This window comes from Macrosteles quadrilineatus, unplaced genomic scaffold (genome assembly GCF_028750875.1).
Source record: "Macrosteles quadrilineatus isolate MER2022 unplaced genomic scaffold, UCM_ALF_1.0 Scaffold_6__1_contigs__length_79288215, whole genome shotgun sequence".
NCBI lineage: Eukaryota > Metazoa > Arthropoda > Insecta > Hemiptera > Cicadellidae > Macrosteles > Macrosteles quadrilineatus.
In genome coordinates, this window is record NW_026542599.1 from 62,753,151 (window position 1) to 62,778,957 (window position 25,807).

The 25,807-nt window shown below is 36.3% G+C and overlaps 1 protein-coding gene across 6 annotated transcripts in view; it reads left to right on the forward strand.

Annotated features, from left to right (window-relative positions):
• LOC128996302 (myosin-IIIb-like) overlaps positions 1 to 25,807 on the forward strand; it is a 127,414-nt gene that overhangs the window by 64,525 nt on the left and 37,082 nt on the right. For 4 of the 6 annotated variants that reach the window (XM_054421536.1, XM_054421541.1, XM_054421537.1 and 1 more), the window contains exon 1: positions 4,219 to 4,363. In XM_054421536.1, the coding sequence (XP_054277511.1) occupies positions 4,219 to 4,363 (145 nt within the window). Of the gene's footprint in view, positions 1 to 4,218; positions 4,364 to 25,807 lie in introns of those variants that run through there. The other 2 variants (XM_054421539.1, XM_054421540.1) reach the window with 1 other exon arrangement.

Genomic DNA, 25,807 nt, shown 5'->3' on the forward strand with positions numbered 1-25,807 from the left:
GCATAGGAATAATTGACAAGCATCTCGAGCCGTACGTATCAGTATCAGTCGCCACATAGGAATTGGACCTTAAGACAGCTTTAGACACAGCTGTTAATTAAAGCCCATACAGCCAATGGCGACTAAGGGACTTACAGTTTATAGTGGGACCCGAACCACATTTTTGCCTTGTAATTCACGAATCGGTCTAATTATCAGGATAGTCGTAGTATACTCACTAGTGCGGACGTTAATCCACACAAGGGAGTATCGCATCCACAGTCCCTGTTGCAATGGGCATTGTTACAATGGTAGGCCAATAATATACTTCCAATCTCAATTACAAACCAGAGCGATGGAGTCTTGATACGCAGTCTTGGTTATGGAAACCGTTCGCCTGTTTATGCCTTGTTACGATTTGTTATGCCAATTATATACTTTGATGTCGTCGGCATCACAAAGAGATCCTCAGGGATCGTTAATTCCTGGATTTGTTATGCCAATTATACATCTGCGTGGCCTCATTTGGAGTTCTTGTCGTTCAAAAACTGGATAAGTAGGATAAGGATTGCGAAATTTTAAGTCAATTTGTTTAGTATTTATCAAACAGATTGACTTAAAATTTTGCTTTGAAAGATGAAAATCAAACTTTCAAACTGATTGAAATTTGAATTTCAGAAGGTTGTATTGCACACATTACGCAGTTGTCTCAACCAAGAAGGATATATATTTCAGCGTTTGCTTTCACATAACCTACAAAGGTTTTTATCAGTTCTCAACGCTTCAATCAAATTATAATTCAATAAAATACGATTACTTCAGCGACTTTAACCTCTTCAACTCTTCCGAAAAACCTTATTTTTTTTATTTTTTATCGTATGTTTGTCAAGCAGAAACCAGGAAACTTCACAGGTATTTCTTTTGGCAATCTATTATAATTCAAAACTGCCAAAACTGTTTGATTAAGTGACAAAATGTTAAACACTCAATTCAGTCTCGTCATTATGCCACATAAAAGTGCGTGTTTAATAGCTTTCACCCAACGGCCGCTCTTGATGTAAACCTGAGTAATTTATAAAATCTGACTCTACACATTCATCTGCATGGAAATTACCTGTGATTATGTAATTAGATGCAGTGTATTCCATGGTTGTGGCTGTCAAAATATAATTACATTAATTTGTTATAATTTCATCGAATGTTATTAAACAAATTAAGACAAACAGACGTTCATCAATTCGTTGAGTGTTTTGGCTTGGACAATCTCGAGTTTATGGAGGTTTTTATATTATGATCGGATTTGTGTATAATATGTAAGTTATCAATAGGAATTTGAGTTTTTCATTTTTGTTCGATCTTATAAGCTGAGATATTTTTAACTTTGGAGGTAAAAAGGAAGAACCTCTATTACTAAAAATGTATAGCCTGCTACTATGTATTTATACAGCTGGCTTTTGTTATTTATTCGTCCAAAGGCGAAAGGCCAGTACATAGAGACAGTTTAATACTAGACTACAGAATATTAGTATTAATTATTTGGGCTTTGACATCAACAGTGATGAAACAAACTTACAGTGAAACTACAAAAATCACATCCCAATAAGTCACTGAGTCTGGAGGTTAAATAACAGATATCTAAAATTGATACCTAAGATTTGTTTTGATATTAGTATCATGTTAACATGGATGTTAAATGCTGCAAGTCCCTGTATTAAAACCTGGAGCCTACTTTGATGTGTTTCGTGTGGTGTCTGGTGTCCCAATCACTAATGATAATTAAATAAAATTAATACTAAGGGGTAAGGGGTTTCTCCTATTTAATGGTATACTTTACAATGTCCACCTTACTCTTAAGTGATAATACCTAGAAATAATTCTTTCTGTTTTGTCATTATATTTATCTATGGTCATAACAGAAGTATGCAAAATGACAATAAGCAATATAACTCTATGTCTACAGAATCGAATAGAAACATGCCTTAAATCGTCTAAAATTATTATGACCTCGGTTGATGAATATAGAAGGGAAACTGTTTTGTACATTGTGTTACTAGCTACACAACAATTCATTCAACTTCAGCTACGAATAACTTATGTAAATTCACTTCAAATGTTTTGTAATTTATTTTCAGTGAACTCATTTCACGCACGAACAAGTAATGTCGCAACAATCAATAATCATTCATAGTTACATTGGTAACAGGGCCACAAATGTAACCGTTACTTCGCTGTCACCGATCATGCATGTAACCGATACCAGGAAGTATTGTTTTTACTCTCGCGAAGCCAAATAACCGTCACAAGCACAATCCTATGGTCGATCAACCGCTTCGCATGTCATTCGTGGTTGCATTTACTTTTTTGGAACGTTAATTAAGGTCTTTGCTTTACCAACCGGATTCTTCAAGATTAGGCTTACTAGCATATTCTTTAGATACAATTTTCAAAATTGAATGAACACCGCAGTATGAAGAATTCGGAAAAATACTTTATTTTGTGATTATAGTCACGTAAAATGTTATTATGCATGTCCATGGAAATATTGGACAGACTTCAGTACAACCTAAACTATACAGCTCTCTAAAAACGATTCTTAAAAATAGCTGATCTTAGTCAGTAAGTAAGACAAGACATCACACTCCATTCAACACTCATATGCAGGTTAAAGTACGCGTTAATTGTCTCCTTAACTCAATTTTGTACCTAATGAAACTATAGTAAGGACATTAACCGGACTAAATCAATATAGCCAAAAAATAAATAAAACCTCCCAAACTATATGTCTTTCAACATCAAATCTTAACTTGATAGAAACTGCAGAATATATTATACACATTTAGGTGGGTGTATAAATCAATAAGTTTTTCCTGTATTTCAGCATAGACTTTTTTTCTACGATTTTAGTCAGGCGAGAAGACTTTTACAGACCGCAAAATATAGTGGGCAAACACATTTGCTTTCGTACAAAAAAGCACCTTGTCCGTCTTCGATGGACAAAAATGTTCATGGAATTTACGTGAGGTCTACAGTATCAATAGATACTTAGCGACTCGAATTGTTCACAATCTAGTTTAACAGTAGTGATGAAGATCAGTGTCACTAGACGGTGTCTTCGTCTTGTCTACGGGAAAGTGCTTTACCGTCTATCGCAGGTCGGTTTGTAGGTCACACGACAAGAAGCGGCGCCAAAAACCTCTCTCTTGTCAAAGCTGGTTTGAGATACTTAGCTTCTGTAGCAATAGTTGACGTATCCACCTTGGACTGGTGGATAAGTCTTGATCGTTGAAAGTGAAAGGTCCAGACTGTCAGATATGACAAATGCTAGTTTATTTACTCTGTTTTAGTACGTTTGTTTAGGCAATTCTTCATTCTTCGGGCAATTTTAATACTAAAGATAAATTGCGTTTATATGAGGAAGTAGTAATGGCGACCTAAGAAAGCCTTAAAAGGTGACTTATCTTAAGCATTTTTAAAAAATGTCTTTGAATCATCATCATCGTCCTGTGTTGGCCTTATAACGTTTTTGTTACAATATGACACGTTTCGTAGCGTTCGAGTGCAACTTGCCAGGAAATTATGTGTGGACTGCGGAAAACTTGAAAAACTTACATAATACTGTGGTAAGGTGAAAATCAGCTCAGGTATACAAGTTTTAAATAATCGTTAACCAACCAAAACTGATAACAACCTTTCCAACTAAACATTCCAGTCTCTGTTTGATAGTGATTAAGATTGAAATAAACACATCCAACCTTCATAACCTAAGTATTTTTTACTTTCCTTAATTTCTGTCAAACTGCATTTCACAAACCGTTAATCATAATTATTCCCTTCTATATTCATTCATCGTTTTTGTTATGGACTTCGAAGGGAGCTTGCTGCTGCACTTGTCAATTTTGCGTCAACAAATCCATACCTAGGTAGATAGGAAGCGAGCTGGTCTAGTGGTAGACCGCGGGGCTTCGGTGCCCGAGGTCCCGGGTTCAAATCCTGCCAATCACCAATGGATTTTGTCTATGACTATCATTGACAGTCTCTAAGACTAACATGAAGTTAATTGTAAAACAGTTCTGGGCTAGAAACTAGCGTCCAAGGATGTGAAGGTGGGGCATATAAACAAGTTTCACATGTAGAGGTGGAAACAAACAGCCAGGCGGAACTGTACCAAACAGAACCATTGTACCATTTCTTCTCAAACTATGTGTACTGTTTTTCCTAGCTAATTCTAATCTACTGTTGATGTTACAGGCCATGGCGTACCGTGGACTATCACGGCACGTAGACCTAGAGTCCTGCCCGGAGCCAGGGGATCGCTTCTCACTGCAGGAGCTCATAGGAGAAGGCACCTACGGCGAGGTCTACAGTGCCAGAGACACGGTCACTGGTGAGTAACAGAGAAATACTGTAGCTGAGTTGTAAGAACATGCATAGCTATAAAACTAGTAATTTACTAGCTCTATCTTGGGAGGTCAGTAGTTGTTTAGCAGTTCCAAATGGACCTTGTCTTTGACCTGGCTTATGCCAACTCCGCGCGTTGGCAACTTCGGGTCCCTCGCGGCACATGTCCAACTCCGCGCGGTGTTTATATGTTGCATATATACACTGCATTATCATTAACCTAACCTAAAAAAAAACTTACCTGACCTATCCTGTCACTTGAATAAAGTAGTTGTGAACAAATAAAAGTGTAACATTACTTTTGAAACAAACGGTATGTAAAGAATATTTAATAATAACACTACATCTCATCCGAGAGCACAAGTAAAGTTAAAGATTGATGAGCATAGAGCTTACTATCCCCCTTTGACTATTGGTCTTTCAACTGGTTCTAACCAAGAAGCAGCAGATGTTTTTCAAAAGCTACACACATCAATCTCGTCTTACAATTATTAAAATTAAATAAAATCATGTTCAATCATACAAGTAGTTTCGATCAACAATATATTTTTGTAGATGTATGTTTGTTGAAGTTACGCCAACACTCTATGATGTGGTAGTATTGTCAAGGTTTAAAATCTTCACTATAGCAGGATAGTGTTTACCATCTGTAGAGATGACAGGATACGATCGTCCGTGCATCTCTTTTACGGAAATATCCTATATTAAACCTCGACAAAACTCCCGGTATTCGGCGTTTAACGTACTTGCTTCATCTAAACACGCCGTGGTGTGAACGGTTCTCGCCTTTCCCCGGGTCTCCTCGGATCAATCAGCTGGCAGGAGGACGGTCTGAGGACTTTCACCGAAACGTGCGAATCCGCGGCAAACTCAATCGATTGGCGCGAAAGCCACTTTCCCTCGACCGTCACTTTGTTATCTATGTTATCTCGATAGAGGTGCAACGGTAGGTATGCGGGTATAAAAACTGAATAAATAGCAAATGTTGGTAGGTTTATATGGAATAGGTGCGTTACGTCTTTTGAGTACTGTGCTTTACCATGTGTGATATTAATACTTTTAATACTTTTCAATGAAATGGCGACCACAGTAAGTAGGTGTTTTAAGCCAAGTATGAATGGAGATGAGTGTAGGATGAGTGGCGCGATCTTGTACTCTTGTTAGTGACTAAGGCCGACATATTCCTTAGACACAGCTGTTAAAGCCCATACAGCTAATGGCAACTAAGGGATCTACAGTTTATAGTGGAATCCGAACCACATTTTTGCCTTGGTATATACGAATTGGTCTAATTTTCAGGATAGTACTGCGGATAGTCGTAGTACTCACTCGTGCGGACGTTAATCCACACAAGTATCGCATCCACAGTGCATGCCTATAAATATCCACAATTCGTAACCACCTAGTAGCTGATGGATACAGGACGACGCCACCCGTCCCAGTTTATGTTATGCTGGCTGAGGCAGTATGTACTGACCTTTTCAGCTGTCAAACTCCTTTAATAATAAAATATAAATAAAATATAAAACGAATCAGCTCTCTTTGATCATTGAGTTTTCAGTAAAAGGTCCTAGGTAAAGGAACAACTAAGTCTGTAACAACGCTACCATATTCATTCTCACTCTTCGTTCACTAATTTTCGCCTTACACACTAATTAATACATCCAAAACTGCCTATACATATAAAATTAATATCCTGTATTTTTCGTTAAAACACGTTTATTTATGTATTGATTTTTTGTATTGACAATGGATACACTACAGTGTATTTTTTTCTGGCAATACGACCTACGAAAATAAAATTATTTACCATCTACATAGTTTTAGCTGAAAAAATTCAAATCTTCATTTCAAAAGCTGAGAATAAATGTTTATTTTTGCCTGTTTTTTAGTTACGTGTAAATTTATAAATTCCTCTAAAGACCGTGGATATCTTACTTTTTTCACTTCGCACAAGATTAATTAGCAAACTTTATGATCAAACTATACATTACTATCTAACTTTTTTCACTTCGCACATGATTGTAAACATTTTATTAGCAAACTTAATGATCAAACTAAACATTACTATCTAACTTTTTTCACTTCGCACATGATTGTAAACATTTTATTAGCAAACTTTATGATCAAACTATACATTACTATCTAACTTTTTTCACTTCGCACATGATTGTAAACATTTTATTAGCAAACTTAATGATCAAACTAAACATTACTATCTAACTTTTTTCACTTCGCACATGATTGTAAACATTTTATTAGCAAACTTAATGATCAAACTAAACATTACTATCTAACTTTTTTCACTTCGCACATGATTGTAAACATTTTATTAGCAAACTTTATGATCAAACTAAACATTACTATCTAACTTTTTTCACTTCGCACATGATTGTAAACATTTTATTAGCAAACTTTATGATCAAACTATACATTACTATCTAACTTTTTTCACTTCGCACATGATTGTAAACATTTTATTAGCAAACTTTATGATCAAACTATACATCACTATCTAACTTTTTTCACTTCGCACATGATTGTAAACATTTTATTAGCAAACTTTATGATCAAACTAAACATTACTATCTAACTTTTTTCACTTCGCACATGATTGTAAACATTTTATTAGCAAACTTTATGATCAAACTAAACATTACTATCTAACTTTTTTCACTTCGCACATGATTGTAAACATTACATTAGCAAACTATACATTACATTAGGTTATGTCGTTTATGATATTGGATTGACCCACTACAGTAGCTAAGTATTGTAAAAAATACGAGTCTCGCTCGTTTTTTTTTTTTTTGCCACTAATGAGTCGAGTCAATTAATCTTTTTGGTTGTCGTTATTTGCTTAGTTATGACTTGTGAATTTTTGTAATTTTATTAAATATTACCGCTATAATGTTTTACCAGTTTCCCACTCTACCCATAGCTGCAACATTGCTGAGCGATTGTAATGGAGGAACAATGGAAGCCGTAACAAAAGATTTTGATTGACAGATCAATTTGTGGATGTTACAAAGTATGCTGGCCTGATTCAGGACAGTCGGTCGTTAGAATACTGAATATTTAACGTGTTCATTTTGCTATGTGAAGTCCATTTGAATAAATTAAAAAAGATGTCACATCATATTTGGCTAAAGCCTATACATAAACACTAGATGAAACCCGTCGAAATCGACGGTTACTTTCAAGGTTTACGCCAATTCATCTAACTGCGATAAATTGAGTGAAACTATACATATTTTGAGCATTAGCATTGTTTAAAGATTATTAAGTGCAAAAACAATAATGATATTAATTGCTATAGCTACCAAATATGGTTGATCATTCAATGAATAAAATATTTCCCAAACGTCTTCGGAGGATTTGGTATGTCTTCCTTTGGAAGAACCTTTAAATAGTATTAAAATCGTATTGGTGGATCTTTTGTAGTTAAACACTTCCGTTATTTCATCAGTGTAATGCAGATTAATCTATGATTTTATTTGAAAAAAAAATATCTGTTTGTTGGGAAGACACGATCTAACTTCAAAGGAAGGTATATCCGTTACAGTGTAAGTTTGATTTTTCCTTCGTCACGTCGCGTCAGTTCATATCGTACTTCCGTGCCAATGGATTTACCCTTCTAGCACAGTTTTGAGAAATTGGTTGTGGGGTTATACTGTTAAAGCTGGAATTCCTTGACATGGGGGATTTCAGTTAGTTATCTTAGCCTTATCAATTACATAAAGTTGTCAATATAATCTCCATACGGAATGTTAGGTGTAGTGGATATATACTTGAAGTGAATTTGGCTTTTATTCTTGAACTGCTAGGGAGCCCTCATTTAAATGATCGTGCGGCTTCATTGACAACAAATAATGCAAATGACATAGCAATGTGGCATTTCCAAAATACAAAAGATAATGTAAATTGTCTGTTACGTAAATATTGACGTTTACATGCATTGTTAATCAACGTATCTGATAAAGGATGATGTGATCTAGATTAAAAGTAATATGACCTTTCTGTCGTTATTCATTGGGCCATATTTACAGCCAAAATGTTGTGTTATTTTGAATAATATTACCAACCCAGTGGGCCACGGTCCGTAATATAGGCCACTGCAAATAATTTGTCAAGATAGGTACAATTTTAGGCAAGGTTTATGTGTTTGGATGTTATTAGACATAGACACAGGGTAAGAGCAAAATAAAATTCTTCTGTAGATGAATATCTGTTGGAGAAATATAAGCCGAATTATAAATGTCACAATATGAGTTTAAGCTCCATAAATGAATCTAAACCGTTACAAAAACGTGTTCACAATTGACATGGTGAAGATTATACACGACCAATTTACTTAAATGTAGCCATCAATTTTTGCTCTTCAGGCATTCACTGGAAGGTATAATGCAAGCATTTTGCACAAAATTTCCCTTGTAACAGTAGACAATACACATAAAAGATGTCTCCTCTTCCTTTGAAGTTCATTTTTGGTGATGGAAGGTTTGTGTTGTTGGAGACATTATAGGAAAAATTATGTATCGCGTGATGGAAAATGTCCTCAATTATTCCCAAAAACATAATTCTTCTCTCAGACGAGTAAAATTTCAAGAATCGCTTTCTTGGAAGCCACATCAGGGCTTCCACCTGTTTAGGAACTGATTATTCGAGCAACAGATAACTGTTGCTGATTATTTCAGAGAAGTTGCAACAATCAACTCAGCTGTTTCAACCAATTTTAATCAAAGCATTTCAGTTCTCTGCTTCCTAATACAGAGGCACCAATATGAAATATTTGCTTGTTCTTGTAACAGTTTTAGGACGAATTGTTTCGTATTGAATTATTCAAATTTAAATTCTCAGTAACTTTTAAGACTAATGTAGCATCTGCATAATTTCTGTGGCGAATTTTCCACTAACACGCTGAAAAATAATTATCCACACTAGAGCGTTGTCTCTATTAGAATCGCAGTAATAACGTTGTCTCGGCGAGCATCAAATTAGTATAATCATGAAATCATCTGCATGCATTGTTATACTCGAGCTGACACTCATTCAAATCCTCACATCATGCAAATGTTGCTAGTTAGTGAGTAATTTGCGTGGAAAAAATTGATTTAAATACATTGTAAAAGTGCGTGAGGGAAGCCGTATTTACCTAATTGAGAGGCCGATGGGTAACTTGATAACTAAAATTGCCAATACGGAAACAATCTTTCGCGCAATCTTTTAATTGTTTAGAAACTTCCCGATTTTTAATTAACGTGCTCTAAACACAAGATGTAAACCAATCTCCCGGCAAAAACTTGAACCAACCTGATTAACATCTGAAACCAGATCTGTAATCTGTACTGCGTGTAGGAATCGAACTCGTAAAGGTTAGTGGAGGAGAGAGTGTGTAGCTACGTTAGTGGTTGGTTAGATACCAACTAGTCGAGGACAACATACTCCAGATAAAGGCAATGCAGATATTAGTGGGAAACATGTCAAATTACGCATTTTTATACTGTTTAACTCTTCACTACAACTAAAAGTCAAAACTATTTAAATCTGGAAATATTTTACTAAGTAATTGAGGACTTTTAAGACCCGAAATATTTATAATTTCAGTAATTTCAGTCATTTCTGATCTGGGCAAATCTGACGTAAATCTGGGATACCGTTTTTCCATTGCTTTAAGGAACGGTCAGGATGGTATACCAATTTCCAATTCAGTTCTAGTTAACGTTTTTATCCAAGATGGGGTGTGTTGCTCCTAGTGGTTAGTGTCTCGGACTTTAATGAGTTTGGACCGATTTTCATTGAAAGCGTTTGAAATTTACTGCATTGTAAATATACCGTACTGGTGTGGGAACTAGCAAAAAACAAATGAAATGTTAAATAAAGTTTCGGACGATCAAGAGAGTTTGGTCTCCTAACCTCTAACCAAAAGATTTTAGTTTTCGAAATATTCTCCACTATCTTCTTAACCTTAGAGACGTGCCCAGAAATAATTGTTAGCAGCGAAGCACGAAGGAGGCAACTGGTTCTATCATTATACCAGATAGAGCCTAACCAGTTGTAATAACACTTATTGGCAACTCTGTTGATAAATGATTCTACATATCAGATGGTACTGTGGGGTCCTGGTGTTATCTTTGGACATGTTTACAGTATGGAGACTAAATTAGCAATGCTGAACCTGAACGTATGTATGAGTCTTTCGGTATTCATTGGGATCTTGTTCATAATTCGTCTAGTTGGGTTCAATAAAACAATTTTGAACGTTTTAACAAAGTTTTTTATTTACTTTGTCAAACCACTGTGAGAAATTGATGACGATTTGGTTTTTTACTGTACCACAATTAATCTTGTTCTTAGGCAAGGAAAAGCAGGAATATACATTTTATAAGACATTTTTATAAGGATATGTTTTCTATTCAAACAAAAGCCTCAAGAAGAAGAAAACGTTACGTTCCTATTATGTTTAGAAGTTCATTTGTAAAGCACTGCTGTATTGAGATCAGCTAATTTAAAACACTACTGTAATTTCGTACTATTATGATCATTGATCATTGTCATACATTTCACATATTAATCTCAATTAAGTGTCTTGAACATGTTACCGACAAAACTTCTGATTCATTACGACACAACATAAAACAAGACATTACAAAAAAAAATGATATTATACATATTTAAATCTTCACTGATTTTTTTCTCTACAAAATGATAACGGTACACTTTTTCAGCCCGTTTGTTTTTTAGCACTAGTATTTTTATGTCCATAGAATATGTTTTCACCTTTTATACGAGTTCATATCAAACAAGGTTATACAAGTACATTACATTGTCGATGGATGACACATAATTGTGTAGGCGGAAGTAACCGTATGCACTTCCGGTGTCGCCATGACAGTCAGCTGTTGTATTATCAGTTGATGATAACAGCTGGCCATGTGAATGTTACACCTCCTAACTAACAAGTTAATAAGCATACCCTTCGGTTGTAAATCATGTTGCGATCTCAATTAAAGCTGACCATTCCACATGTCGTGACTATGATACTAAATCTACTGTATGAAAGTAATTGCAAATAGAAATACGTCTATTTTCTCTTTGTATACAATTTACCTTGGAAAGTTGCTTGACAGCTCGTTAAATTCCTTCAAGATGTTTTTAGAAGCCAATGACTACCATTAGTTATGCAAAATATGTAGATTTGTTATTTCTATAATGCATAATACAATATTAGTAGACATGTTCATTGAAACGTGAAAAGTTTGAAGAAATTGTTATTCAATTTTAAGCTTTATATTTGAATCTACCAACAACGTAAAGGCTGCATCGTTATGATCTTGCGAAGATATACTGATTTTACCTACCACAGTCCGTTCCAGCTATAACATTTGTTTTAAAAATTCAAAATTTCAAAATTCTTCAGATTTGAATTTATGGTTTGTATTATCACGAATTAAACATAATAAAACTGTTATACCATAGGCTTGGTGTGCTCTATCGCAATAGAAACCTCGTTTGTATCGTGGTGTGTACAACTATGTGATGGCCACTCTTCACTTAACAGCTGGTATTTCACTTAACATGTCCGTGATGGACCAAACTAATCAATTACGCCACAGCATGTAAGCCACTAACAATGTGGGGTAACTGTGAAAATCTCCACTTCCGGAAAATGTAGAATGGCTAAATAATGATGTAGGCGATGCTAGAATCACTTTGAATTCAAGGTTTAAGAAGGTTGAGGTAGTATTTTTTGTGTTTTGTTTTACCATGTTGAATGTAAAAGTTAATATTGTCAATAACGTTCTATAAATATGTTTGTTAATTATCAACTAAGTTGGGGATGTATCGTAATTAGTGATGATGAAATTCAATCATCAAATAAATATGTTGTGGCATAGGTAGGTTTGGTTGGATATTAAAAGGTATGTCGATGTTAATTCATTGAATGTTTTCAAAAATACAGTTATTTTTTAAATTATAAGCGTGCTATTAAATTAAACGATGTCAAATACTTTGTAAAATATGCGCCTTAACCTTGACGTACGAAATAAAAAGTTATCTATATAATTAATACGCTACATGAAACTTTGTCGGTTGAACTCCTTCGCCATTTCTTAACCTATTTTATCCATTGACGTCTCATTGGAAAGAGCGTGTCGCGTAGATTTGCAAACTGGCCTTACATTTTCGAAAAAGCCCATTGGGCTCTGCCCCAGTGGCTTTGAAAGTTCCCATGTTATCCTTATGAAGAACATAATTGTTTACATTTTGATCAGCTGTATAATTTAATTGCTGTTATTTATTTTCCAATTCAACGAAACGCATAGGTTACATTTACTGATTTGGTTGAAATTAAATATTTGATACTTTAATTTACATTCGTACTTTATTCCAATGTAAAAAATCGAGAAAGCCTGGGCAATTTGATATATTTTACCAAAAAAGAAAAATTAATTGACAGGGTACTGAATTTTTGAGCAATAATTGAAAGAACCGATTTTTTACCATGGAAACATAGTAGTCATAGAACACCACTAAGTAGAAAAAAATAGAGATAAAAAAAAACATTTACTATCGTTATCATCCTAAATAATGAAGAGCACTTACAAGATGAAGATTCCCACAAACAATGAACAGGGATGTTACCCAAAGTGTTACTATTTTGTAGTAAACACTGACTTAACTTTATGATGATTGGCAAAGGAAAACACTCTAGGGCTGAATTAAACTGGTACGGCAAGGACATTAAATATATGTTTTAATAAAAGTCAAGTGATTTTAAAATAATATGACTACATCCAAGAAACCTTAATACAACTTTCACTGAAGGATTTGCATTATTCACATTTAAGGGAAACAAAAAACCATCTGAACGACATTTGACCTTTCAATTCTGCATTTTTTTCAGGTAAATATAACTTACGTTATAACAGTAACTAGGTAGCCAAATTAATGCCAATTGAAGCAAATAAAATTATGACAGAGAGGTTATGCAGAAAAACAGGCAGTTCTTAAGTAATGTAAACAAAATGTCATCGCTATAAAAAATTACTGAAATTTGTAAACATACTAGCGACAACAAGTAGTACTATGCAGACTACATTATCATTGACGAAGATCAACCTGGACCACCTAATGCGGCTGGTCCACCTAAGTGGGAAAGATATGTAGAAGATACTAAAATACCCCCGCCGCAGCAAACCTGCCGTCTAAGCGAATTTCCATTTGGCTGTATTGATTTTTAATTGATCTATTTAAATAACATTAGGTTTAACGAGTACCTAGGTTTGCTGCTACAAGGAAACTAATAAAGTGTGCGTTTTAAGTAAAATAATTATTGCTTAGTATAAAATGAATATATTTGCCAAGTTTGATCAAAAGATATCCATAAACAAGCAAACTACAACATTTTACAATATTCTCCATAAGAATAACATGGGAATTTTAAACTTACCATTTTTTTTAGTTTTCTCCGTAACCAATAACCGTACAAAAACACTTTGATATACTGAATTGTTTGTTTTTTTAAGCTCTTTAAGAAGGTTTAGAGAAAAATTAGGAAATTTTGTGTTTTGAGGGTCAAAAGTGAGAAAAACCAATTTTTACCCCATAAACCCCCCCATATAACCCTGTTCCCATGGTCCGATCATGCTGGATCGCGAACTCATTCAAGTTTATCCCGCATTACACCTTCAAACCAAATTTCATCAAAATCGGATACAAATTACTCAAGTTATCGTGTTCACGGACACATATATATATATATACATATATAAAAATTTGAACGAATTGTGTTTTTGGCCTCTGGGGACATCAAAATGAAAAAGTAAATCGGTCCCGGGCCTAAGTCTTACCATGAGACCTACGGTAATAGCTACTTCCCTATAGGGAAATTCGCTAAAACCAGATCAGCTTTTGAAAAATGATCAAATATTTACTAGAAATGTTGATTATATGTAACTGTTAGTCACGTAATCTATGAGCAGAGTCTTTTAAACTCATCGGAAATTATGACTTTTATTCGCTTTTAAATAAGTTAATTATTTGTTTTTAAATACTGTAACTACTTTACTTCTTTGCAATTGCTCGATTTCGAGCAACATGTACACTAGTAATATTTAAATTAGTAAAATATATTCACATATTGTCAAAATTAACTATGCTTTCAAGAAACAAATTCACTGGATCATTACCAATATGTTTGGACAAGAAACGAAAAATAATAACAAATTTACACTTACATTTTCCACTCAATTCAATCGCACAGGTACATACCAATTGAAACCAATTAACGTTTAGTGTCTCGATCTTCTAGACATTACCAATTACAGCTGATGCCTCGCTATTACAAACCAATCTAAAAGCAGTTTCAGAAGTAAGATTTTCAGATTCCAGTTAGCATTTGCCAGCTGCCAGACTAGAGCTGCCGCTCTATCATTAACCAGTATGAAGTCTGACGCTATCCCCGGCTATCTGCTATCTTGATTCGCTAACTGGAACCATCATAGTTATGCACCATCTCGGTAGTCAAGGTGTGGTCTGCAACAGTCTATAAACATAGTGGTTCTGCTGTTGATGTTTCGAATTTGAATGATTTGCCTTTGGGAATCGCGGATGCTGGTTTTTATTGCTAAGTAGTCTTCGACTGGTGTGATTTAGGATTAGTCACAGTAGCATGTTTATTTTGTTGTTGAACTACAATTTCCTCTGTCCAATCGTTAATCGGTTTGGTGGTTTGAGAAGTATTTTTTCGAGCTTTATAACGAGGTTTTCTTTACATAGAGGATAGGGAAAGTAGACATCGTTTTACTGAATTGCTGCACTTCGAAGCTGACACAATGGATTTTAAGGCAAATATGGACGAAGGATGTATAGAGAGAAGTGAGTGAATGTGTTGTTACAGGAACCTTCTGATTCTACGACCTTGTTGGATACGATTCTTTTGGTCTTCACTGAGCGGTTGTTGGTGCAACAATTGGCTTTGCAGAATGACTTTCCGTTCTACTGCATAATCTCAAGCCTGATTTCAGTTTACTGATGTCAACTCAATGATTTCATTGTTAAATTAAAATTTTGAAAACTTATGATTCTTCCTTTGGTCATAATGCCCAAGGGCAAGAAATAGTATACCAATCAGAACTCATTAAATTGCCTCTAAATTGTCGATAAGAACAATAAGTCCAAAAGAAACTAAGTGCAATCTATGGTCTGAACATCCAGCATTAACATAGAATATTACTCGCAAACAGCGGTCAGTGATAACTAAATTACCAAAATACGAAAACATAAAGAGACATTTTTTCTATGTCTACTTAAGTGAAAGAAGTAGATAGATTTCAATTCAATCACAAAATATTGGGAACTAGCCATGCCAGTTTGATTGTTGTTTAAGACAACAAAGCATCTTAAAATATCACAACTGAAACTGGACTTAAGAGTTCCTGAAACTTAAGATGGTTCGAAACTGAACTCAGCTGTCCTTCGCCTCTGTATAAACAAACAGCTGATCTGATCCTATAATAAAGCTATCTATATAAAGCCAAAAGTACCCATGAACTTGAGAAAACTACAAGTCACACCCCCATAAACCATATACTTAAAATGTTCGTCCTGACGAGAAACCTTGCGCAAAATTATCCATTATTTCATAAATTGCCCTATAAGGTCGTAATTGCTTTCCAAAGGGAACTTTCCATTTACCTAATGTTAAAAATACCTCAGCTGTTATTTATTATTTGTTTGTATTACCATTACTGTATTCTGTTTTGTTTATTTCATCTTAACTTAACCAATCAATAGTTTTATTAATACTAATGTAGTAAAACGGGGTGGAGCCCGTGGGTAAAAGCTAGTATGCATCATAATCTTTCTACATTCTACACTCACTCGTTTTTTATTTTGGATAAAATAACCTGTGTGCCTCTATCTCATGTTAATTTTTGAAGACTGTCCATCTACATAACTCTCAACAACAGGTGAAGGCTACAACCACAGCGTAGTGGTGACTCTCGTGTCCATTGTCCATTCTATTTCTATAATAGTCGATTCTACGCTCACTCTTTACTGATTTGGGTTAATATACCCGCAGTTTGCGCCTCCATCTCAATTTTTAATGAAATTGAAGATTTTTTGTCCATCACATACATTACTCTCAACCACAGGTGAAGGCTGCAACAACAGCGTAGTGGTGACTCTCATGTCCATTGTCCATTCTATAGTTTTATAATGGTCGATTCTACACAACTGATTTGGGTTAAAATACCCGCAGTTTGTGCCTCCATCTCAATTTTTAATGAAATTGAAGATTTTTTGTCCATCTACATAACTCTCAACCTCAACCACAGGTGAAGGTTAGTGTTCAGAGTGAGTCTGGTCGGGTAATTACACAAGGAAAGCTGCATGCATCATGCATCCTCTATACACTAGCTCAGACCACACTAATGCCAAGTGATGGTCACCCATGCATGCCTGGTGTGATAATGATGCAGGAAAACACTTACATCCCTAAGTTTCTCTGCAGTTTATTAGCGCGTCTTTGTAGACAGTAAATGTTACCTTTCTATGTGGGTGTGGCGGGATGCTTGGTTAGGTCGTGTGTTTGTAGCGTTCAATACAGGTCTTCGGTCCTGAAGATCTGGGTTCAAGTCTAGCCAATCTATGGCCTTAGGGTGTGTAAACATCCGAAAAATGATGGTTTGGAAATACCTTTTCAAACTGTATCCATACATCTCAACACAAAATAATCTGTAAGGTACTAAGAACTTTCTTTTTGTTAGAGAGCTCGCTTATGATTGTTTAATTTTTTAAGCATTATTTGTGGTGGAGTAAAAACCATAATTTTCTAATTTTTGTTTGGTGGTACAATAGTCATTGTGCATGCACTGCTAAAATTCCTTATGGCGTTCATTTAAGTTCTGGTTTGTTAACTCAGAGTTTTTGCTTCTCAGAACCATAGAATACTTAACCAGTAGTGGCACAATATCATTATAACCCTTCCAATTATATAGTTTTGTTCAAACATTGCAAAAACGGATGGAAGAAAACAGGTGTCATTTTTCTGTTTTGCATTTAAATTCCCTGTTTTTAAAGAATTTTTCTAGCAGTGGTCTTTTTCTAAATTCTAAGAGAAAAACGCCCATTGCCGTTGTCTTCAGCTGATGCATAGCTAGGGCTACTACGTTTTGGGATATGTTTCACCTAGGCCTACACAAAGAAGTAACTGACGCCATAATACCACACTTCGATTTAATTGGATAAATCATTTTATATATTGTTAACTGCTGCAACGGAGTAAAATTAACATAGCATACTCAGTTTTAGGAAAACAAATGTCCAACAGGAATTACAGTATACACTAAACATACCCTCTTATACGAGTAGCCTACTTATGTTATCCTGGATTAACTGTAAACTATTTTAACGCATGATTCCGTTCGGTTTTTGATAATTTACTATTTATTTCTCGGTATTTCACCAACTTATACTGCTCCAACCAAATAAACACTTTATTTCTTAACCGTTGGTTGTCCACTATTATTTAAACTCAAGAACAACAATCACTTTGTAAAATTTACCTCAAATTGAATCATTTGGTCGCCAGACCACTCAAACGTAATAGCACTTGAAAAACGCATCAAAACAGACTTGCTATTGTACAATAGGAATAGGACGAGAAGAAGAAGATGTAGTAGCGAAAGCAGAGGTAAACGTAGTAGTTATAGCTCCATTGTGGCGTGTGATCCCGCCGCTAGCGAATCCCAGAACACTCTTTGTGTTTTCACTTTCTGCCGAGTTGCTTATTGTAATTGGAATGATGGATCGGAAACGAAAGTGATGGCTTCATTCATGTCTGGATGTCGGAACTCGGATATTACCGTGGGTGAAATGATCCTTGACGATTGGCGTGATGGTTGCCTTGAGATCTGCGCTGGGTGCTGAAGATTTTCATGTAGCTTTCAGATGAAGAGGGTCTCCTGTATGGACAAAGATATCATCATTGGAAGAACCTCTTTGTTTCCTAAATAGGCGAAACTACTAGGGGAGAGTCTTATCACTCGGCTAAACAGCTTTGTTCAGAATATTATAACCAAGGTTCCAGAAAAAAATGTTCACACTAAACATCAATAAATGACGCATTGAACCAATATTATTTTTCTCTTATTGTTGATTTTGGCACCAGGGGCCCATTTCATAATAAAGTACAAACTAATATTACTAGGTGGCGTTCGCAGAGGCATCCACAAAATTGAGCGGAGTCATCAAGGGTTCATATTATATTGTTTTTGTCTTACTGCAGTAAAAACAGTATTTTTTCATGCATGCGCTGCGGGTCTAAAGTAGCATTTTTAATATTTAGGGAGTAAAAATCGTTTTTAGCCTCTATGGAGTAAAAATCAGCTGTTGTCAACTCAGTTGTAAATTTCGATTGTAAACGATTGCATGTATCGAAAATATGTATCGGTTTGTGCTTCGTAATAATTTTAACATATTACAGTCTACAGTCTCTTCCCGTAGCATTTTAGCATTGCAGATACATTAATCCATTCCCAAACTCAACACTGCTCACCTTTACTACTTCCTTCACCACACCCTACGTCGTGGACCTGTTTCCCTCTCTTCCCATAGCATTTTAGGATTGCAGATACATTAATTTAATTGCCAAAGACAGTTCCCACACTCTGCGCTGTTAGCCTTACTACTTCCTTCACCATTTACTACGTCATTGGCCTGTTTCCTTCCTTTCTCATAGCATTTAAGTATTACAAATTCATTTATCCATCTGCTAAAACGGTTCCCCCACTCTGCACTGCCAGCTTTTACTACTTCCTTCACCACTTACGTCGTGGACCTGTATTCATCGCTTTCCATAGCATTTTAGTATTTTAGATACGTTAATCTAATTGCAACAAACATCCCCACTCTCCGTAATGCTAGACTTTACTACTTCTTTCACAATTTCCTATGTCTTGGGCATGCTTCCATCCCTTTTCATAGCATTTCAGCATTGCAGATACATTAAAACTGCTACAAACGGTTTCCAGTTCCCACACTCCACACTGCTCACCTTACTACTTCTTTCACCTGTTTCTACGTCGCGGATCTGTTTCCCTCTCTTCCCATAGCATTTTAAGATTGCAGATACCTGAATCTAATCGTCATAAACAGATCCCACACTCCGAACAGCTCGCCTTTACTACTTCCTTCGCCACTTCCCACATCGCGGACCTGTTTCCCTCCCTTTCCGTAGCATTTTAGGAACGTTGTGACCTTAATCTAATCGTCATAAACAGTTTCCATACTCCAGACTGTTCACCTTTACTACTTCCTTAACCTCTTCATACGTCACGAACCTCAAGCTAGTGTCGTCATTTGATTATAGTACCTGGGGACCGAGCTTTGCTCGGGGAAAATCATTAGTTCACTCTGAAAGCACCGTAGTATTGGAGATGCATAAATCCACACATCTACATCCTACACAATTTCCTACGTCATGGATCTGTTTCCCTCCATTCCATTGCATTTAAAGATTGCAGATACCTTAATCTAATCGTCATAAACAGTTCCCACACTCCGGACTACTCGCCTTGACTACTTCCTTCACCACTTCCTACGTCGCGGACCTGTTTTCCTCCCTTCCCATAGCATTAGGATTGCAAATACCTTAATCTAATCGTCATAAACAGTTCCCACACTCCGGGCAGCTCACCTTGACTACTTCCTTCATCACTTCCTACGTTGCGGACCTGTTTTCCTCCCTTCCCGTAGCATTTTAGGTTTGCTGATACCATAATCTAATTGTCATAAACATTTCAAACACTCCGGACAACTCGCCTAGACTACTTCCTTCACTACTTCCTACGTCGCGGACCTATTTTCCTCCCTTTCCATAGCATTTTAGAATTGCAAATACCTTAATCTAATCGTCATAAACAGTCCCCACACTCCGGACAGCTCACCTTGACTACTTCCTTCATCACTTCCTACGTCGCGGACCTGTTTTCCTCCCTTCCCGTAGCATTTTAGGTTTGCTGATACCTTAATCTAATTGTCATAAACATTTCCAACACTCCGCACAACTCGCCTAGACTACTTCCTTCACCACTTCCTACGTCGCGGACCTATTTAGGAAAATAGGTCCGCGACGTAGGAAGTGGTGAAGGAAGTAGTAAATGCGAGCAGTCCGGAGTGCCTTAATCTAACCTTAATCTAGGACCTTAATCTAATCATCATAAACAGTTCCCACGCTCCAGACAGCTCGCCTTGACTACTTCCTTCACCACTTCTTACGTCACGGACCTGTTTCCCTCCCTTCCCATAGCATTTTAGGATTGCCCATACCCTTATCTAATCGCCATAAACAGTTCCCTCACTCCTGACAGCTCGCCTTGACTACTTCCTTCACCACTTCCTACGTCGCGGACCTGTTTCCCTCCCTTCCTATTGCACTTAAAGATTGCAGATACCTTATTCTAATCGTCATAAACAGTTCCCGCACTCCGGACTACTTGCCTTGACTACATCCTTCACCACTTCCTACGTCGCGGACCTGTTTTCCTCCCTTCCCATAGCATTTTAGGATTGCAGATACCCTAATCTTATCGTCATAAACAGTCCCCACACTCCGGACTGCTCGCATTTACTACTTCCTTCATCACTTCCTACGTCACGGACCTGTTTCCCTCTATTCCCATAGCATTTTATGATTGCCTATACTACTTCCTTCACTACTTCCTACGTCACGGACCTGTTTCCTTCCCTTCCCATAGCATTTTAGGATTGCAGATACCTTAATGTATTCGTCATAAACAGATCCTAGACTTCGCACTGCTACCCTTGACTACAATGTATCGAGTAATCTTAAGTATAATCTTTGCTCAATATTAACAAGTGATGTTTTTTAGCGAATTTCCCATATAGGGAATAAGCTATTACCGTAGTACTCATGGTAAGACCTGGACCCGGGACCGATTTATTTTTTCGTTTTGAGGTCCCTAGAGGCCAAAAACACCATCCGTTCAAATTCATATATATATATATATATATATATTTATATATATATATATATATATATGTGTCCGTCAGCACGATAACTCGAGCAAAAAAGATCCGATTTTGATGAAATTTGGTACAAACGTGTAAACCTACATTTATTTGAACGAGTTCGCGAACCAGCATGATCGGACTATGGGAACGGGGGTTTATGGGGGGTTTTATGGGGTAAAAATAGGTTTTTCCCATTTTTGACCATAAAAACACAAAATTTTACAATTTATTTCCAAACCATTTTGTAGAGCTTAAAAAAACAAATAATTTAGTATATTGAAGCGTTATTGTGCGCCTAATGGTTACAGAGAAAATTCAAAAAAATTGTAAATTTAAAATCCCTATGTTATTCTTATGGAGAATAAGTCAACTGTTGTAGTTTACTTGTTTATGAACATATTTTGATCGAATTTGGAAAATACATTCATTTCTTACTAAACTATTAACATAAAAAAACCACCTTTTTACCCTCCCTGTTGCAGCAAACCAGAGCCGTCTTTATAACATGCGAGGCCTGGGGCAATACATAATTGCGAGGCCTTGTTTAACTAAGCTCACCGGGGGGTCGTGGGGGGGGGGGGGGGGGGGTAACAAAATTTTTATAAAATTATACTTGTAAAGTCGTCATTTTAAGCACTTTGACGAAAAAACTTTTCTCATCTTCTTCATTTAGTATAAAAAATAAATAGGCTATAACATATTAATTTCGATACGAAAACAACAGTAAAATTATTTTATTTTGACATTTAGTATAAAAAATATATAATATATATATTTTTATGACAAGATTTTCATCATATGTTTGAATATATATTCTACTACATAAATGCCTCTTGCTCTTAAATTTTTTTAAGTCCAACTAAATGCCTTTCCTTTTTTAGTAACAAAATTATTAAGTGGTCCAGTAAGATCGGCCTATTTTTAAGATCCTACTAAGTGGTCGATTTTGAAGACGCGCCGAATCTGCGTGAAAACACACTCCGTGTGGCATACCCCATTACATTTAATGCTGCCCATATTTCTCGCGTTTTTTTACGCTGCGTTCTTGCGTGAAAAAACGCCCGTGTGGCCGTAGCCTAAGAGTAAGCGTATGACTCACTCAGATTCACCGGGGTGGCTCGGTGGCTGCCGCGAGGCTCGGGTTCCGTCATCGCCGCCGAGCTGTCAAACGTTGTTTGATATTATTTTGTGTTTTAAATGTCGTTCGTGAGTTTTTAATCGATACAACGATTGATATAGGCCAATTCATAATAAATAAGACATATTTTAGGTCTGTCCTTTATTATTTTATTTTCATTCCAAAACATTAACTTATTTCTAGCGAAAGTAAGGCCTCGCTGGGCAGGCCTCGCTGCGCGAGGCCTTCTCCGGCGCGAGGCCTGGAGCGGCCGCTCCACTCGCTCCACCCTAAGGACGGCGCTGCAGCAAACCTAAGTACTCGTTAAACTAATTCTATTTAAATAGGGAATAAATATGATACTTTTAAGGAGGCATTTTAATGTGAAATCCTATCAGGCTAATGGAAATTCGCTTAGTCTGCAGGTTTGCTGCGGCGGGGGTATTTTTCCTTTTGTACTGTATTTGTAATTTCCTAGTATACTGTGGGTAGTTGGCTTATTATGAGCACATGCTAAAACTTCAAATCTTTTGTTTACTTTTTACTTGTTATTTAATTCAGCCAACATGGTTACCTAGCAACCCATAAGACTAATGTTAAAAAAATGTGATTTTCAGTTTCATTTTTCTACGGATTCCTGAGAGACTTTTTTAACGCTATATAGATGTTGGCACTCACCGATATGGTCTTTATCACCATGCAAAATTTGAAAACGATTGATTCAGCCGTCTAGGAGGAGTTTGCGTATTACGAAATGCATAAAAGTCGACGTATAAGAGCTTCGCTCGCTTCGCTCGCTCCGCTCAATTAGTAAATCAGCTGATCGCCCAATGCAAATCTAATGGAAATTACAAGTTACAAGTTGTAACTTGTAACTTGTAGTTTATTATGAAATGGGCCCCAGGTAGTTGAGTTGGTTATTTCCTTATAGTTTTCCTCCAGTCTTATCGTATACTATTGTAGCAGAGTGCACGTTTTTATAAAACGGCCCAAAAAGATAAGAACTAATTGTGTTGTTATTTCTACAAATACTCTAAGCGTTGAGTCTGTTGAACTGATTCATAGTTTACCAATCAAACATTGGTCTAGTCAGCCATGTGTAAACACGCACAAACAATCATTGACGATGACTAGAGGTTTTGGCCAATGAAATGAAACTCTGAGATTTCTTATCTTAATATCCTTATTGCACACAACGATATAAACGTCTGTGATCATGTAAACCTGGTGTTACTGCATTGCCTAGTGACAGGAGTAAATTTGTCACAAAACTTCGTGTACAGACTCTTTTTCCTTCTCGTAATGGAACTTGCCACACAAAGTAACCCAACAGGTATCACTGTTCTGTAAGATATTCCACACACTCGGTGCACAAGTTCCTTCCTGACATGTTTCTTCTATTTAAGATGAGTTGCTGTGGATGGAAGGGAATGTCCAGCTGACTGGTTGACAGCTGAGCTGACCGATTTGTCAAGTCAGAACACGCAGACGTATCTAGCATTCCAGTGATACCAACTGCTGCAAATATATATCTAGCATACCATCTGCAGATATATCTAACACGCCATCTTCTGCAGATATATCTAGAAGCTCTGTAGATTTATCTTTTGGTCAACCATTCGTCTCCTCTATTGCTGGATACAAGATCACACTTTGACAAATTTATTCTCCACGTCTACCTCTAGCTCACTCGCTCATTCTTTATTTATGGTTTGTCTGCAGGGGCTTGTGAGACGTTTTTCTAACTTGTTTGACCTAATCGTGAATCATGGGTGTTAAACTCTTTTGTAACGTTAAAGAGGTCATCGATGATGAAGAGGGTCAATAAAATCCTCAGTAAAATCTCAGGCTGATTTCACTGATTTGCAAATACTGTACCCTGAGTGAAGATAAAGCCGCGTTTACACCAAAGTTGACAACAAAAAGCTTACAACTAAATGTTGCTCTGAACTAATTTGAAAAATTAGTGGACGATTATTTGTGGAAAACCAAAAGTTGCTCCTCACTGATTTAGAGCAACTAGTGGAAAACTTGTTGCCAGAAGAATTGGCTACCATCCGACGTCACACCCGGAGTGCGTGGAGGCGCCAGGGGGAACAGTTCTCCACTAGTTTTCCACAAGTTGCTTGCGCAAAGCGCGTATTAACTAGTCTTCCACTTTTGTGTAAAATTCCTTTGATATTCCTAAATAAAATTCCTCTCCATGGGAAACCAAAATTTAGTGGAAATCTTTTCCCTGCTTTAGTGGACGACAGAAAAAGTCGCTGTATTTTGTACAAAAGGCAACTAGTTTGTTAGTTTCCAGTTTCCACAACTAATGGAAAACTTAGAGTAAGACTTTGGTGTGATCGCGGCCAAACTTTGCACTTTTATTTGTACACTCATCTCGCAAAAGTCGCATAGTATTATGTATATCTTTACGATTCATATATTTCTTGTCATAACTTCTATTGTTATTTTTTCACAAGTGTACCCTAGAAAGTTTACAATTATTCATTCTGCAGGAAATTATAGAATCTCCTACTCCTCTACATTCGTGTTCTAGTTGAAATTGCAATCTGTTTGTTTTATATCATTGACTTTTGAATACTGAAATAGAAATTTTATAGACCATATTGCCAATAATTTATCCAATTATATTTTCTTTACTATTAATTTCGTCAGGGTTGGTAAGACATTAAAATGCTATACCTTCTTAAAATAAGCTCCCAGTTGGTGTGGTTGACAGAAATCGGTAATTTATTTACACCGTATCACTCTGCCAGTAGCTCTTCAACTACGTTCTTTTTTATTAGAGTGGCTACAACTTGTAACTATTTTCTTAGTCAAAGCTTGTAGTAAAGTTTCCACCAATTTGATAACCATGTGTTGGGTGTGACTTGACTGGTACAGCTACATCAGCCAGCTGTCTGACAGATGTACAGATGGTAGCTCCAGGGGTGTTTTGTGTTCACACTTATCTCCACCCTCTCCCTCCCACTCCTCCCACTCGTGTACCTGCCTCGGGCAACATGAGGGTGGATTAAAGCTCAGTTTTTCAATTTCTTTTGAGATTTTACAATCTTTTTTACTTTAATAAACACTGTACCAAGGCAACGACGTACCACATCTTGTATACGGGTTTTAAGAGAATCTTTGATTAAGATCGTTTTATTGTTAGTTCTGTCCGGTGCCGCTAGATCGTGATTTTGTATGGTAGAATGTAGTGGATGTTTTTGTTCTGTGTATCTTTGTTATTGACTAAATGGTCCTGAAGAAACAGATAGTACT